Below are 16959 nucleotides of genomic sequence, written 5' to 3'. Positions count from 1 at the left end.
TGCCCATCACCTACCGGCTCGCCTTTCTCCCCCTTCGGGCCAGAAAGCCCCATCGGCCCCCGTGGCCCCTGGGAAAGAAAGACGAGAGTGAGGGGAGAGGTGCAGGTGGGGAGCAGGGATGGGTAGGGATGGGGCCATACTCACAGGATCCCCTCGGAGGCCAGGGACGCCCTGGGTACCCTGGAAAACAACAGCTCAGGAGATGAATGTGTGTCCCTGCCAGCCAGAGGAGCGAGGATGGGATGGGATGGGATGGGATGGGATGGGACGGGACGGGACGGGGGCTCCAGCCAAGTCAGGGATGGACAGTCCCTGCCCAGTACGCTTGGCCTGGGACACACACACAGGGGACAGCAATGACCCTAGCAGCTATGGAGACTCCCCGGCACAAGGAAAGGGTAGGCAGAAGCTGGCTCAGGGAGCAGGCAGGGCAGGCAGGGTGATGGGAAGAGCCCACCATGCAGCAGCAAACTCGGGGAGACATCCCCACTTACTGGCTGGCCAGGAGATCCGGGGTTCCCAGGGCGGCCAGGGCTTCCTGGTGTCCCGTCAGCTCCAGGTAATCCCTGTGGGAGAAAGGAGCATCACACCAGTGTCCAGTGCATGCTGGCACTGCCAGACCCTCCCAGTGCCCCAGACAGTGCTGGTCCTGGCACTGGGAGCCCAGGACAGCCCCATGGCTGAGCCAGGTCTCGGGGTGCCCTTCCCGTGTGTGCTGAGTTAGGGTGTGAGGGAGCAGCATGGGGCAGGACCAGGGCTCCCCAAGAAGATCCTCCAGCCTGGGTGAGGATGAGGGAAGGACGAGGGGCAGAGAGAGAGACCCCACGGGGCTGGGTCCCTGTGCCTGGGGACCCAGGGGGCATCTGGGTGAGGGGATTGGAGGTACTCACCCTGTCCCCCTTCTTGCCTGGCCGCTCGATGCTCTCTCCTGGCAGACCCCGCGGGCCAGCAGGTCCTGGAGGGCCAGGCAGCCCATGGCGGCCCTGGAGGGACAGCAGAGAGGACGGGCTGGGTGGGGGGCAGTAGCCCTTCTCTGTCCCTGCAGTCAGGGCTGGACAGGTCCCTGCCTTCGCACACACCCACAGGCAGGACAAGGGGACCTGGGGGCCATGTTGCCACCCCCCACCAGGGAGCTGCCCCCCATCTCCCCCCCAGCAGGACTTTACCGGCTCGCCAGGGGGGCCCGGCTGCCCCGCGCGTCCTTGCAGTCCCTGTGGAGACAAAGCCAGTGCTGACCATCCCCTCTGGGCTGGCATCAGTGAGGTTTGGGGGGACACAGCCCCCCCCCAGAGCCACCAGCAGTGGGGAGACACCCAAATACTCACCGTCTCTCCACGGTCCCCCTTTTCGCCCTGCAAAGGGACAGAAGGAACAGGTTAGCGGCTGTACTCCCATGCTCGGCTCCCCACTGCACTGCTGCCATCAGCAAGTTTGGGGGTCCCCGAGCCCTCGCGGCATGGCATGGCATGGCACGGCACGGCACGGCACGGGGATGCTCACCTTGGGGCACTGCACAGTACAGGGCTTCGGCTTCGGCTCTGGCTCCGGCTGGCAAGACAAGGGAAGCCTGTGTGAACCCAGGCATAGGAGAAGCCCCTGGCCCCTGTGGGGCTGCTCCTGCTCTGCACCCCCTGGGGCACCCTGACCCCTTACCCTGGTAGAGATGATGGTGCAGAGGTCGTCAGTGAGCTCCCCCTCCAGCTCTGCCAGGGTGCCGCTGTCGTGGTAGAGGTACCGCGGGTCCTCGCCGGTGACCACACGCCGGAGCTGCTCCCGGTCCGCCCCCTCCAAGCCCACCGCCAGCACCCGGATCCCTGAGTCGAGAGCACCCTCAGCGCCCCACAGGACACAGCCCCCTCTGTACACACCCCGCGGGGACCCCATCCATCCTCACCCCCAGCCTTGACATCCCTGGCCGCAGCGATGGCATCGTCCCCAGAGGGGCTGTCGGCCAGGACCACCAGCACCGCCGGCACACTGGGCCGGCGCCCCGCACTGGGGCTCAGCAAGTAGGTCCTGGCGAAGGTGATGGCCGCCCCTAGGGAGGGAGAAGGAAGGGGGGCGGTCAGCGGGGTTCCGCCAGCTGCTGCCCCGGCTCCCAGCGCAGCCCCTCACCGATGGCGTTGCCGCTGGGCTCCTCGTAGCGCATGGTGCGAATCTGCTCCAGCACGGAGGGCAAGTCACTGGAGCGGTTGAGGAGCAGCCAGGGCAGGCTGCGGTAGCTGTACGTGGCCAGAGCCACCTGTGAGGGTGCAGGGGAGCAGTGGGCACCACTGCCCGCCCGCACCCCCGGGACCCCCACCGCCGCGGCAGCACCCTACCTGGGTGCCCTCGGGGCCCAGGCGTCCCAAGGCGGACACGGTGTTGGAGAGGAGGGTGCGGATGGCATCAGCGCTGGAGGAGCTGTCGCGGGTGCCGTGCACGAGGAAGATGATGTCACCGCGGGCGTCCCTGCAGACTGCGGGGTACGGGGAAGGGGTGAAGCCGCCGGCAGAGCGGGGACAAGCCCAGCCCGTCCCCCCCGGCGCGGCCTCACCGTACCCGTGCGCTCGCTGACGGAGGTCTCGGCACCCGGCGTGCTCCCCAGGACCGGGCGGAGGGTGAAGGTGTAGCGCTGGCCCAGGCGCAGCCCGGAGACCTGCTGGGAGCTGGCAGCGCCGGGCAGCGTCTGCCCTGTCTCCCCCCCAGCTGCCACCCAGGGGACAGAGTCAGGGGGACTGGTGAGCCCCCGCGGGGACGCTACCCCCTGCCCTGGGGCTGTTCGCCCGCCTCACCTGCGGGGGGGGGTCCAGGAGAGGACGTAGCTGGAGGCACCGGGGACGGGGGTCCAGGTGAGCGTCACCGAGTCTCTCCGCACATCTGTCACCCGCAGGCTGGCGACATGCCCCGGGGCAGCTGCCAAGGAGGAGGAGGAAAGAGTGTGCCGGCCCCATGGGGCAGCCCCCACCCCACTCCTGGCCCCCCCAGCCATCACCCTCCCCCGGATGCCCCTCTGGGCTCCAGCCCCGCGCCGGGGGTCGGATGCTCCCTTGGCCCCATGCAGCCCCTTACCGGTGATGGCGGTGACGGTGGCCGGCTCGCTCTCCCTGCTGCCAGCCAGGCTGGTGATGCTGATGTGGTAGCGCCGGCCTGGCTCCAGCCCCCCCAGGTCATAGGAGCTGGCGGTGGCTGGGAGCTGCTGGCTGCGTTGGGGCCCCCCTGCCCGGGGGGGGAGAGAGGGGTGAGGGGGGTGCGGCACGGGGGCTGGCGGGGATGCAGGGGTGCCGGCTGGCCAAGCTCACCCTCAGCCAGGCGCCAGACCAGGCGGTACCCGGCGCTGCCGGCCACCGGCACCCAGGCCAGGCGCAGGCGGTGCTCCGAGGCCTCTGTCACCTGGAAGCTGCTGACGGGGGGCAGCGGGGCTGCCTCCGCTGTGGGGCAGAGGAGCAGGCGTTAGGGGCAGGGGTGCCCGGTGCCGCCCCGGGGTGCTGCCCCCCACCCAGCACTCACGGGTGGTGACGATGATGGAGACGGGGTTGCCCTCCCGGTTGCCGATGAGCGCCGTCACCTTCACGGTGTAGGAGACGCCACCCTCCAGGTCGGGGATGTCGAAGGAGCTGGTGTGGCCGGGAACTCGCTGGCTGTTCTCCGAGCCCCCTGCCAAGGACCGCGGCGTCAGCCCTCTGCCCCACCGCCCTCGGGGCCCGTTCCCATCCTCACCCCACGGTACCGTCCCTGCGGCTCCACACCACGCGGTAGGCAGTGGCTCCCGGCACGCCGACCCAGGTGACGCGGGCAACGTTGCTCCTGGATGCTTGCACCTCCAGCCGGGACACCGTCCCCACCTGCTCGGGTGCTGCGACACCAAGAGGGCCACTGTCACCCAGGCCCGGGGCAAGTGGCACCGGCTGGCACCAGTGGGTGAGGGGACGCCTCACCTATCCGCCCCGTGGTGGTGACAGGGCTGCCCTCACGGCCGTCCACAACGGCCGAGACGCCAACGGTGTAGACAATGCCGGCACGCAGCCCCTCGATGGTGAAGGCAGTGGGGTCAGCGGGGAGGAAGCGGGATTGTTCCAGACCTAGCAGAGACAGTTGGGCTGGGAAGGGCTCCGGCACCGGTGCCGCGGCACCCCGCGGTCCCCACACTCACCGTCGCTGCCTCGCCACGTCAGCAGGTAGCCCCCGGCGCCCGGCAGCCCTCGCCAGGTGACCCGCAGCTGGCTGGGACCGGCCTCCGTCACCCGCAGCTCTGAGACGCTGCCCACCGCCGGGTACTCTGCACCACCCCGGGACACCACGGTGTCACCTTGGGGTGTCTAGAGGGGCCCCGCGGCCGCCCCAGTGCCCTGAGGGCTTGTGGGGGCATAGAGGACCGACACGCGCCAGGGGGAGGAAAACACAGCGCCAGGACTCCCGATGGCAAACCCCGACACGGACTTACTGAGGCGGACGGTGAGCGTGGCGGCACTGCCCTCCCGGCCGCCTGCCAGCGCCGAGATGCGCACCAGGTAGGCGATGCCCTCCCGGAGGTCACCCAGCTCCAGCCCCGTCTGGCTGCCCGGGACGCGCCTCGTCCTCTCTGTGCCATCTGCCGGGAGCGTGGCGGCCGCCGACCCTCAGCACCAGCCGGCTGGGGTCCCCCGGGTGCTGCCTGCGCCCCTGCCCGCAGACTCACCCTGGTTGTTGCGCACCACCACTTTGTACTCGGTGGCACCGGGGACGCCGGTCCAGCCCAGTCGCACCCGCCTGCCCGCCTCCTCAACGAGCCGCAGGTCCGACACGGTGCCCACGGGTGCCTCCACGCCTGCGAGTGGACACGGTGAAGCATGGCCGGAGCCGCAGAGCCCGGACGGCACGGTCCCCATCCTTACCCCAGGGCCGTGACCAGAGAGCTAGGGGTCTCATGGCCGAGGGGGTCTCTGGGCTGAGCAATGCCATGTGGGATGTCCCTCCAGCTCAATGGCTCGGGAGGGTGGGGGACAAGCCGGGGGACCCGTGGCGGTCACTCACCTGTCTGGAAGGTGGTGACGGGGGTGGCCACCTCCCCACCATCGTAGAGTGTGTAGAGGGTGATGCGGTACTCGGTGCCTGGCTGCAGCCCCATCAGCTGGTAGGTGTTGGCGCTGCTGGGGAGCGACACTGTCCTGGGGGGCTCTGGTCCTGCGGGGAGGGGAGGGTCACCGCCGGCTGCCAGCACGGGGGGTCTGTGGAGGGGTCCGGGCGCCCCAAGCCCACCTGTGGCTCTCTTCCACTCCAGACGGTAGCCACGGGCATCACGGGCACCGGTCCAGAGCACCTGGATGGACGTGGGGCCCAGGATGTTGGTTCGCAGCGTCTGCTCCGCTCCCGCCTCTGCAAGAGGGACCCCGTGGGCCAGGCTGCCCTGTGCCGCTCTGCTGCTGGCCACCCACCACGACGTGTCCCCGGCCCCCGCACACAGCCGGGTGGGGAGCATCACCGTGGTGTGGGGCCAAGGGTGCTGGTCCCCACTCCATCCCGCGGCAATGGCACCGGGGGCAGACCCAGAGGCCAGCGGCAGGTTCGCATCACCCATACCCACCACCTACCCGTCTTCTGCCGCACGGTGGCCGTGGGCCCCTCCAGCTGCCCAAAGAGCGGGGCCACCATCACCACGTAGTCAGTGTTGGGCTGTAGCCCCCCCAGCACGTGCGACGTCCGACCGGCATCCAGGTCCACCCTGTGCCTGTCCTGCCCTGTGAGAGCCAGCACAGCAGTCCTTTGGGGGGGTCCGGGCAGTGGGCGCCACCGCCCTGCTCCTGTCCCTCCTCCCTGGGGCCACCAGCAGAAGGGGCGCAAGCTCAGGGACGGGCACCTACCTGTGAGTGTCGCCCAGGAGAGCCGGTAGCCGGTGGCACCGCCGACGGGCTGCCAGGCCAGCAGCATGCTCTGCGCCGAGACGTTGTGGACGGCCAAGTGCTGCACACCCACCGGGCGCCCTGCGGGCGAGAGGTGCCCGTCACATCCCCCACGTGAGAGCAGGGCAGGGGGCAGCGGGAAGCACCTTCACCTGCAAACACGCCTGCTCTGGTGGGGGGGAAGCCCCCTTGCCCCTGCTCATGGATGCTGAACCACACTGAGGTCACCGAGCGCAGCCCATGCCCGGGCAGCTCCTTCAAAGCACCGCGGCTCCAGCAAACTGGAGCCCAAACGCCTTCCGCTTAATGCCTTAAATACTTTCTGCAGGTTAAGGCTGCCTGGAGCAGCTGAAGGAATCAGTTTGCCAAATCTGAGGCTTGTAAAGGTGTTGCCCCAGGGCCTCACCCCTGCTCCTGCCCGGCAATGCTTTCCTCCCAAAGATTGCAGTGCTTGAATTTATAAAAAAAAACAAACTGCATTTTTTCAGTTGACATTTTTACGTCACGTGGGGAAAGCTTCAGCGGAAACACTCCCATAAGGCTATGAAGAAGCTGGGAGAGCACACAGTGCTGCATCCCCTCCGGGAGCACTTTTTGGGGCTCACAGCATCGCCGTGTAGTCGTGCTCGCCTGCATCCCCATCCCGGCCCCCCCCCCCCCCCCCCCCCCGCAGCAATGGGCTGGGCAACCCCATCCCCACGGGGCACGGTGACTGGAGGGGCATCCCTGTGCTGGGAACTCATCCCTGTCCCCGGCCGAGCCCAGGGCCAGGCGCGGTTCTTACGTGTCCGGGCGGTGAGGGTGGCGGGGACGGCGGGCTGCTGCGCGTAGCGGGGTCGGAGCGTCACCACGTACTCGGTGTCGGGGCGCAGGTTGCTCAGCGTGGCCGACTGTGCGCTGGCCCCCAGGCTCTTCTCTTCCCCCTGGGCTGCCCCTGGACGGGGAGGCGGAGGGGTAAGGGTGGGCACGGGGGCACAGCACGTGCCGGGCCCGGCAGGGAAGGGGTGTCCGCGGGCCCGCGCCTTGCCCCGGGGATGCCAGTCGGTGCCAGGGGTGGGGAGCGCTGGGAGAGGCTGGGACGGCGGCCAGGGCAGGGGCACCCATCGGAGCGCCCGGGGCCAGGGAGGGGCTTCCAGGTGCGCGGCTCCAGCCCAGCACCCGGCTGGGACGGGGGTCCGCTGCCCGCCCGCCACGCGGAGCAACCGCGAGGGCACGCGCGTGCCTGCGCTCTCAGCCCCGGGCAGGGGCACCCGTGGGGGCCTCCGGCCGTCACGCGCACCCACGCGAGCGCTTCGAGCCCTGCGCCTCAAAGCCTCCGGGCGCAGGAACACACGCGCCGCCTCCACGCCTCTGCACGCGCACGTGCCCCGCAGCCTGCGCACGAGCGCCGGCCGCCGCGGCGAAGGCGGGCGTGCGCACGCCCACAGCGCTTTTGGCACGCGCCCCCTGCATCACCCCCACGCACGCAACCCCCTTCCCCGAGCGTGCACCCTGCCGTGTCCTGCCCGGCCCACGGGGCCGTGCAAAGGTAGGGCGTCCAGACGGGACCATCCGCTCGCAGGGAAAGTACCCTCACCTTGCACGGTGTAGCTGAGGCTGTAGCCCTGGGGGGGCTCGGGGCCAGGCTGCCAGGCCAGCCGCAGGAAGGTCGGTCCAGTCTCCACCACACGGAAATCCAGCACGGAGCCAGCACGGCTCTCTGGGGGCGCGGGGAGCCGGGGATGAGCCCCCAGCCCCACATGCCGTAGGCACCCGGCGCCTGCCCGCGTCCCCGTCCCTGTGGCACGGACACTCACGGGTGCGTGCTCGGCCGGACACCGACTCGCCGATGCTGTTGGCGTACTGGGCAGTGACCGTGACCAGGTACTCCGTCCCTGCGCGCAGCCCCCGCAGCACAGCGCTCGTCTCCCGCGGCCCCAGGCTCACCTGGGCAGGGACAGCGTCACCCCCCCTGCCGTTCCCAGGCCACGCGTGGGGCCGCCAGGGACCCCCAGGGACTCGGAGCAGGCAGGCGGGAGCGCTTACCTCCTGCCTCTCTGCCACGATCGGCTGCCCCAGCCCCGTCAGCGGCACGCGCTGCACCCGGTAGCCGGTGACAGGGCCGCTGGCTGCCGTCCAGCGGATCCGCAGCTGGTCAAGGCCCCGCTCCAGGATCTCCATGTTGGAGGGTCCAGTGTGGCTCGGCCCATCTGCGGGGAAGCACAGGAGCTGTCAGCTCCAGGGTGCACGGGGTGGCGGGGAATGCTTGCCGGGGTGGCACAGCCACGTTCCCAGTGGGACAGGATGGCCAGGAGGGCATTTTGGGGAGGATGGGTGCTAAGTGTGCACCGAGGGTGAGCGCAGCCTGGCACCCAGCACCGCCGGCACCCATACCCCACGGGAAGGAGGGTGAGTGCCCATACCCAGGAGGCGCAGGGTGCCCCCGACGCTCGTGCACACCCTGCGTGTCATTAGCGGCACCAGCGTCCCCAGCAGCTTGAAGTCACCGACGTAGAAGAAGAAGGCGTCGGTGGGCATTGAGGCCACACGCATCAGCTCCTTGTGGTCAGCGTTCTTGATCCCTGGCAGGGATGGAGATGATGGGTGAGGGCAGGGACCCTGAACCTGCGGGGACCCCCCCTCACCTGGCGCCAAAGCCTTGCTCACCCACAGCGAAGACCTTGATGCCCTGGCTCTTCAGCTTTGCTGCCGGCCCCTCAGCATCATCCTGGGACTTGCCATCCGTGATGAGGATGCAGATCTGCGGGGCCGGGCGAGAGCCGTGAGACCCAGCCCGGGGTCCACGGACCCACCGCATCCCCTCCCAGGTGTCCCCAGGGCCACCGCCCTGCAGGTACCTGGGGGACCCCTGGACGGAGCTGTGTGGGGCCGAAGAAGTTGTCAGCGACGTAGCGGAAGCCGGCACCGGTCCGTGTGTTGCCGCCCTTGTAGCTCAGCTGCTGGATGGCCCTCCGGACGCTTGTGCCGTCGGTGTGCTGGGAGAAGGGGAACTCCACCCTGGGGGGCGCGGGGGACGCATCATCTCCCAGCCCTGCCGCCCCACTGTCCCGCACATCCCCTCCCCGGGGCTCACCGCGGCTCGTCGCTGTACTGCGCCACAGCGAAGCGCACCGCCTTCTCGCCCACCACCTGCACGAAGGGCCCCACCAGTTCGTCCATGAAGGTGCGGATGGCGCGGAAGTTGTTCCTGCCAATGCTGGATGAGCCATCCACCAGGAAGACGATGTCGGCCTCCAGCACGTCCTCGCACACTGCTGCGGAGCGGTGACAGCACTCAGGGCACGGACCGGCACCACGGCACGGTGGTGCTGGGCCCCTCTCGCACCCCTGCCACAGTGTACACCCGGTGCTCTGCACCCACCTTGGCTCCTCTTCTGCGCTGTGGCAGCCGGGGGGCCCAGGAGCATCGGGAGCATGGCGAGGAGCAGGAGCCGGCCGCTCATCGTGGGAGCCTGCGGGAGAGGATGCTGCCACCACCATCCCACACCAGCCCCATGCCTCTGGGGACAGCGGTGACAGAGCGGCAGGGCCCGGGAGGGCCCAGCACCGTGCCGTGCCGGGACGCCTGGCAGCCGCAGGAAGGCAAGGCGTCAGCGCCACGCCGGGCACCACTGCTGGCACCCTTCGGTGCAGGGGAGAGCCCCCGCTTTGGGTTAGGGCAGGGAGGCAGCAGGGCTGTACCCGGCCGCGTTACCACACGTCGCCCACGCCGGAGAAGCAACCGGCAGCACCCAGTGCCCGCGCAGCACGCCGGGTGTGCCGGCTCACCGAAAAGTGCCGGGTGGGCAGCATCTGGCCTGCATCTGGCCGAGCGGGAGCAGTGCCGGTGCCTACCCCATGGCAGGGCACGGGCCGGCGGCGGTGGCGGGTGCGGGAGGGCACGGTCGCGTGTGTGCCCCGCGCCTGGCCCCGCTCCAGCTCTCCCCGTTCAGCCTGGCCGGGCCTGGCCCGCGGCCCCGCTCGCTGCCCGGGGGGGTGCCGTGCCCCGGCCGGCGGGAGGCTGCCAGCCCCGGCTGCAGGGTGTGCACGGGCTCTGCCTCCACAAGCCCTTCCCGCCGCCTGCTCCGCGCCTCGGCACCGGCAGCAGCTCACCCCGGCTGCTCCTGCCCACCGGTCCCCCTGCCCGCAGGGGCCCCCCAGCACCCCGGGAAAGGCTGGCAAAAGCGGGGTGCTCTAGGGCAGCGGGGAGCCGGGGTGGGCAAGCCCTGCCCGCGAGACCCCACGCCCCGCCGCTTCCCACGCACGCGGCTGCGGGGGGGGCAGCCGGCCTGACACCACAGCGATGGCCACCCCGGGTCTCAGCACCAAGCACGGCCCGGACCGCCTGAACCCGGGAGGTGCGAGCCCGGCGGCCGCCCCGGCGCGGGAGGGCGGACGAGCGCCCACGGGTGCCCGCGTGGGGGGGGGCTCGGTCCTGCCCCGCAGCAAACCCCCCCCCCCCCCCGCCTGCAGCGGGACCCCGGCGACAGCCCCCCCCCGGCCGCGGGCACTCACCCACCGGCCCCCCCGCGGGGCTGCACCGTGCCGAGCCGAGCCGCTCCGTGCCGAGCCGAGCCGAGCCGAGCCGAGCCGGGCGCAGGCGGTGCCGGCGCGGAGCGGCCCCCGGCGCTCCCGCCCCTTTATTGAGGGCGGCCCGGAGCGCGGTGCCGGGGGGGGGGGGGGGGGGAGCGGGAGAGCGGCGGCCCCCGCCCAGCCCGGCCCCCCAAAAAAGGGCTTTTCCCACCCGCCCGCCGGGGAGCGGAGGAAAGCGGCTTTTCGGGCTGTCCCCCACCAAAGTGCCGCCCCCGGCTCTCCCGCCGGCTGCATCCCCGGCAGGGGCTGTGGGGCTCCGGGATGGGGATGAAGCAGGAGGGGGTTGGACCCCCCGGAAGGGTTTCTGCTGGACTCGCCACAGAAACATCTGTGCGCGGCTGAGAGGGCCCTGGTGAGGCTCAAGGCAGTTTTCCCTCCAGCATCTCCATCCTCCATGTCCCAGGAACGTGGTAAGCAGCTCTGGGACCTGCCAGTCTGAAGCCGGCTGCACACCTCCATCCGTCTTGGGGGAATGTGTCCCCAGGGACCTCAGGACACTGCCTGGCCCTGGGCAGAGCTGGACGGAGCTGCCATGGGGACCTGAGCCTTGGCCCCCTCCAGGTTAGAGCCTGGCTCTGAGCACCAGCCCTGGGAATGATGATGGTGGTGGAGAAGGGCTGCTCCCCACACCAGCACAGCTCCCACGAGGCTGCAGGACAGCCAGGCCTTGGCCAGGACCTTTCCTGCACCCTGCAGCTCATGGTACCCATCGCGTGGGACCCTAGCACCCATAGCTCAAGTATGGGGACTGCACTGGAGCCAGCTGTGGGACACCCTCCCACTCTGCTCTGGACACCATCTCCCAGCAGCCACCAGATCAGACTGGTGGCCGAGACCTACCCCAGAGCTGGAGAAACACTCTGGAAAGCGACTGGTGGTGTGAGTGCAGCTGGTGGGAAGAGGTGAAAGGGAGAGGATGCCCGGCAAGGTAGGCAGGGACCCCATGGTGCCCTGGCCTCACTCCCTGCCCACCCAGCAACTGGTGGGACTGTCCCCTGGGTCTGCTCCTTAGCCCAGGGTGCACCCCTGGTCCTCAGGCTGCCCCTCACCCCCAGGGCACACCATGCGACCGCACTGCTCCTTGGGGTGCATCACGGTGCACCCCACGCTCCCCGCTGGTGCCTGTGCTCACCTGGGGCTGGCCCTGGCTCGTGGCCCCAGCATGTGCCCCATGCCACCTCCTCTCTGCCCCCTTGGTCACCCCGCATCCCTCTGTCCCCAGCACCCCGTGTACCTGTGCCCTCCCGGCTGCCGGCCCAGGGGCTCCCCTCCGGCTCCTGGTGGGGCAGCGGGCAGGTCCGGGGGCATCTTCCTGTGGGCAGCGAGGGGAGCGACAGTGGGGGTCCCTGGGGCCCAGGGCCACCTCACAGCTGGGGGCCCGGGGCAGGGCCACCTGCCACTGAGCAAAGATGCTCCAGGGCTGGCTGCAGGCAACTTTCCCAGGCACACACTGTTCCCAAGCAGGGGAGGAGCGGCGATGCCCCCGCTCTTCTTAAAGGCGCAGCAAGCAGTGCATCCCCTCCTCTTCGTTAGCCTTCCTCTCGTTAGGCCCCAGCCCCGGCCCCCAAACCTGGCCGGCCGGCTCCAAAGTTCACCGTGGCCACGGGTTTCGCCCTGCCCGCCCCAGCTCTGTGGGTCCGGCCGTAGGTCCAGCATCCCCAGGTCAGGACCGTCCCCAAACCCTCCTCCCGCCAGAGCTCGCTTAATGAAGGCAGGGCGGCCTGTCCCAATTAGACAAGGGGCTTCGTTAAACAGGGAGCAGAGGGGTCTGCCAAGGGCTCTGTGGCTGGCCCCGGGCCCGGAGCTGGTGGAGCAGCCCACGGCACGGTGCCGGCAGCCGGGCACGGGCGGCTGGGGGTCATCCCGGCTAACGGAGCGAGCATCGTCCAGCGGGCACTGCAGGCAGAGGCACCAGGGCAGCGATGCTTTGCAGCCACGCCGGGGGCTCTGCCTGCCGCCTTGGCCCCTGGGAACGTGGCAGGGACCGGTGTGGGGTGGTCCCCAAACCCCGCTCCCCCATGGGTAGCCCAGCAGCCCAGGAGCATCTCGGCCGTCTTGCCAGCAGCATCCCCCTTGCATTGGCACTGGAGGGAGGCATGCCGGGGTGCTGGGTCCCCAAAACCAGAGTGGGTCCCCTCCGCAGTGTTTCCCCGGCTCCCCCCACACACACATACCAGGGCCAGGGAAGGAATCTGCGGCCCCGGGCGCGGGACGGTGCTGCCTCAGCGGAGGGAGAGCACCAGGTGCGAGTGACTCACGCAGCCGCCCCGCGCCGCTGCACGCCAGTCCCTCCGGGAACATCCCAAAAAGCTGTCGGCCCTTTTCCAAGCCTGGCGGGCTGGCAGCCAGGCCACCGGTCCTTACTCCCACAGCCCAGGCTTGGGGTTCCCCATCTCCCGGCTGGCTTGGCCCCAAAGTACGTTGACTCCTCTCCACTGACACTGATCAAAGCTTGCAGGGCTGACCGTAACCCCGGCCCCTCACCCCTGCCTGCCCTGTGCATGCCACCCTGGTCCCCAAATGCCACTCGCCAGCTGGCCACGCACCCCCTGTGGCACAGCCTCTGCTGCCCCATAAGTCTCAGATCACGAGAAGCCCCAAAACATCTCCCCAGATCCCACTGGCCCTGGGCCCTGCAGGGCACTGCCCTGGGCTGCAGGCACAGGGGGAGCACCAGCTCCGAGCCCCGCAGGGGTTCACACCACCCCCAGGGACGGGAGCCCCCCGGTTTGAGAGTGGGCACGCGGGAAGTACTGGGGCTGAGCCTCTCCCCGCCCTGCGCTTGCCAGGCAGGCGGTCTCGCCACTGCCTTAGTGGGAAATGAGGAAAATTTGTTTTCTTCAGCCCCAGGTGAGGTTTCAGCTCTGCATCAGGCGGCAGGAAAGATGAGTCACGTGGCATGGCGAGACGTGGCACGGTGAGACACGGCACGGTGAGACACAGCACGGTGAGACATGTGCAGGGCTGCAGAGCCGGCTGCGGTGCCGTGGGTCCTGTGCCCCATCCTCTGCCCACCCTCTCCACATCCTGCAGCCGCTGCCTTCGGGGCTCATCTGGCACAGGCTGGGATTCAGCACAACCCTTACAGGATTTTAGTTTCCTGACCCTACGGCACTCCGGCAGCGCTCCCTGCTCCAGCACGGTATGGGCATCCCCAGCTGGCGGGGATGCATGGGGCAGCTCCGGGGCTGCTGGAAGGGAGCCGCTCCCTCTCCACGCCCTCTTAAATTTGGGGGCTTTCAGGCAGAGGGGAGCAGCGGGGGGCTGGCGCCGAGGCAGGTGAGGGGAGGAGTTGCTGGCCGGTGCCGGAGCGGGAACCTCGCCTGCCGCGGGGGCCAGTTGGGACACGCTCCAGGAATGTCTCCCAGCACCAGCCACCACCAGCTCCCCGCCGTGGCACCCAGCTGCCTGTCCCCGGCATCCTGGGAAAGGGGCCTGTGGACGCCCACCCCTGTCACCAGCCAGCTTGGGAAGAGCACTGGAGGGCCAGCATCATGTTCACAGTGCGGCCTCAGGGACCCTCGTGCTACCCTGTGGGTCTCCTCGGCAAGCTCAGGGGCCAAAAAATGGGCCAGGGTGGGGAACCGGTCACCCCTTACCTCCTGCTGACCTGCCCCGAGGGGTTTGGGGTGGCAGACAGCCATGCCAGCCCTCCAGCCTGCGCTTCACAAGGGGTATGGACAGCAGACCGCCAGCTCCTCTGTGCCAGAGGGGACATCTTGCAGCACCCCCCGTTCTGCTGCTGCCCAAAGACACATCCCTGTAGGAAAAGGAAGCAAAGTATCACATCAGGATGAAGCCATGAACAGCGAGCTGCCCTCTCTGCCCAGTGGCTCTGGGGATGCCCAAAGCGAGGGGGATGCTCCCAGCTGCAGGGACCACAGTGGGTGCGGGGGCAGCAGGGAGGGTCTGGTGGGTGAAGGACGATGGAGGCAAGTGGTCCCGCTGCAGCCGGGCTTGGGGTCGGGCTGAGCCCGCTGTACCCCCATGCCAGGGCTCCCCGAGGGGCAGGCACATGCCCCATCTCCCCCCGTAGCTCCTGCAGAGGGATGGGAAGTTTTTCCAGCCCGTAAACTGTTGTGTCTGGAGGCTGCTGCTGGCGTGGCCACACACCAGCATCTCACAAAGCTGCGCTGGACTGCAGCCAGGCTCTGCCGTCCACGCAGACAGGGCTCAGGGAGGGAACAGTGACACTGCGGGGATGTGACCACCCCCCGCCTGCCTTGGCTGAGTCAGGCAGGAGAAGGCAGCCCTGGTCAGCCTGACCGTGGAGGCTGGGCTGGCTCTCAGGGACGGTGAGGGCTGGGAAAGCCAGGCACTACCAGGGCTCTGCCGAGGGCCGGCAGCGCTTTGCAACGGCACGGGGCCAGCATGCCAGAAAGGGAGTGTTACGGTGGGGACAATGGCAGCGGGACGAGGAGCCAGCGGCGCTGCGTGGGGCTCGAGAGTCCCTAGTTAACAAGCTACCCTCATCAGCAGCATCCTGTGGCTGGGCTTTGGGTGATCCTAGGGATGCCCAGAGAGGCTGCACGGTGGCTGGGGCGGGAGGCAGGGACCCAGGGGGAGGCAGGGGACAGCAGGGTGCAGGCAGGGGCTGAAGTGCCCCGGAGGTGACGTGCCCCACGCTGCATGTGACCACCCACGCAGCCTGGCTTATCCCGCAGGAATCCAGCTTCTCAACGGATTGAGCTGCTCCCCTTCGCTCCTGGCCCCACGGCCCCCGCTAGACTCCATAAAATAAGCTTGGCTCGGGCTTGAGGGTGGGGATGCGGGAGAGGGTGGAAATGCAGGGACCGGGTATAGCAAAGCTCCCCCAGCACGTCCGTGTGGGGCCAGTGCTGCTTTTCCCCGTGCTTACAGCCCCGTTGGGGTGCACATGCCCTAGAGATGCTGCAGCCAGCCCAGCACACACCGCTACAGAAGGGAAACTCCTGCCTCTTCACAGGGGCAGACAAATTGCCTCCCTCAGGGGCATGGCGGATTAAGGCACTCCCGGTCCAGCCCCAGCTGCAGGGTATGCAGAAAGCAGCCGCGGCACACAGGGCACAGCCTGGCTCCGGGGTGCAAGAAGTGGGACCCAGGGACCCATCGCAGTGTGAGAGCAGGAGCTGGCAGAGCCGAGGGAGCAGTTTCCACTCGGATGCCTGCAGGAAGGAGAAGATGAAGGGAAGCCGAGGGAGAGCCGCCAGCCCGCAGCGTGCGCGCTCAGGGCATGTGCAGGCTGGGCCTGTGGTGCGCGGAGCGTGACTCGACACGCCGGGCGGCTGAGCCAGCCCGTGCCCGCCTGCACCGGGCGCCTGCACCCACCGGTGCCGCCCAGCCTGCCTGCCCAACTCCGTGCGGCCTCGGGGGTCCCTGGGGACCAGCATCGTCGGCAGCGCGGCACCTTGGGCCAGGCGGCGGGATGCAGAGGTGAAAGGTGGCATTCCTGCAGCTGTCCCCTGGGAGAGCGGTTTGGGGCAAGGCCAGGTCACCGGTGCTTCCCTGCAGCACAGGGGGAGGCGAGGAGATCGTCTTACCTGCAAACACCACCGTGCCACGTCTCTGGCTGCCTCGAGCCCTCACCAGCATCCCTCCGGGAAAGTGTGCAGGAAGATGGGGCAGCTCAGCCCCCACTGGGTGCTGGGGGGGCTGTCACCGGGGCAGGAGCTGCTCCTGGCCTCACGTGGTGCCTGCCACTTTGCACTAAACGCGGCTCCCAGAGGCTGCCCAGGAGGGGTACCGCGGCTTCAGGGGACTGGAGGGGCACGCAGGAGCGCGGCACTGCTCCTGGGGACCTCACAGGAATACTCACCAGCACTGCAGGCAGGACGGTACCGCCGGTCCCTGCTTCACATCAGACCGACCCAGGGAGCAGCTGAGCAGGGGCAGCTGCAGGGACCCAGGACACAAAGCCCAGCCCTGCAGAGCCAGGGCACTTGCCAGCAGCACGGCAGCCCTTGCCACATGCAGGGGCAAGCTGCCCACCAGCTCCCAAAGCCCACAGCACCTCCACACCCCATCAGAGGGGAACGAGCACCGCAAAGCCACGGCTGCCCCATCCCTCCTCCCCCAGCCCCAGAGCTGAGAGCAGCCGGCGCAGGGGGAGATGAGCAAGGCACCACCACCTTCCCTGTGCGCGGGAGCTGCTCTGCTGCCTGATGCCGAGCTTGTCCCCTTCCCAGGGCTGGGAAACCGCAGCTGCCCGGCTCCCAGCATGGCACCCAGGGCCACAAGGGCTAACCCAGCCATGGGAGTCCCCACAGACCCTGGAGACCTGAGGGGAGACCCTGCAAGAGCAGGCAGCAGCATGGCAGGAGGTGTCGGCGGGAGCAGCGCAGGGGCACGCAGCAGCCACTCGCCGGGTGGGGCGGAGGAATGGCAGGCGGGCAGCATGCAGGCCTGGGAAGCTGGAGCCGTTCCCGGGATGCTGCCAGCTGTACTGCAAGAAGCTGCTCTTCGCGGGGGGGATTCACACAGCTTGACAGGGCTGGGAGTATTTGTTCCTTCCCTCCAATGGCCACAGCAGATGCCTCCTCGGCTGCAGTGG

General features: G+C 69.2%; 1 protein-coding gene across 1 annotated transcript in view; it reads right to left on the bottom strand.

Moving 5' to 3' along the window:
- Positions 1 to 14103, bottom strand: part of COL7A1 (collagen type VII alpha 1 chain) — a 35084-nt gene extending 20981 nt beyond the window's left edge. The window contains 35 exon segments of the mRNA XM_030043687.1: positions 15 to 68; positions 145 to 180; positions 495 to 566; positions 891 to 983; positions 1167 to 1211; positions 1326 to 1352; positions 1501 to 1548; positions 1654 to 1814; positions 1895 to 2038; positions 2116 to 2242; positions 2322 to 2458; positions 2542 to 2693; positions 2781 to 2895; positions 3052 to 3198; positions 3282 to 3410; positions 3490 to 3636; positions 3710 to 3835; positions 3918 to 4061; positions 4133 to 4258; positions 4424 to 4570; positions 4658 to 4786; positions 4993 to 5142; positions 5218 to 5334; positions 5550 to 5696; positions 5820 to 5939; positions 6643 to 6792; positions 7435 to 7557; positions 7655 to 7784; positions 7884 to 8047; positions 8261 to 8419; positions 8505 to 8598; positions 8696 to 8855; positions 8932 to 9112; positions 9220 to 9310; positions 14030 to 14103. Of these exon segments, the coding sequence (XP_029899547.1) occupies positions 15 to 68; positions 145 to 180; positions 495 to 566; positions 891 to 983; positions 1167 to 1211; positions 1326 to 1352; positions 1501 to 1548; positions 1654 to 1814; positions 1895 to 2038; positions 2116 to 2242; positions 2322 to 2458; positions 2542 to 2693; positions 2781 to 2895; positions 3052 to 3198; positions 3282 to 3410; positions 3490 to 3636; positions 3710 to 3835; positions 3918 to 4061; positions 4133 to 4258; positions 4424 to 4570; positions 4658 to 4786; positions 4993 to 5142; positions 5218 to 5334; positions 5550 to 5696; positions 5820 to 5939; positions 6643 to 6792; positions 7435 to 7557; positions 7655 to 7784; positions 7884 to 8047; positions 8261 to 8419; positions 8505 to 8598; positions 8696 to 8855; positions 8932 to 9112; positions 9220 to 9310; positions 14030 to 14074 (4137 nt within the window). The 5' untranslated portion in view covers positions 14075 to 14103.
- Between the last annotated feature and the right edge of the window lie 2856 nt (positions 14104 to 16959).

Source organism: Aquila chrysaetos, chromosome 20 (genome assembly GCF_900496995.4).
Source record: "Aquila chrysaetos chrysaetos chromosome 20, bAquChr1.4, whole genome shotgun sequence".
NCBI lineage: Eukaryota > Metazoa > Chordata > Aves > Accipitriformes > Accipitridae > Aquila > Aquila chrysaetos.
Note: the sequence above shows the minus strand (reverse complement) of the source record. Positions and strands in the feature narration are given on the sequence as shown.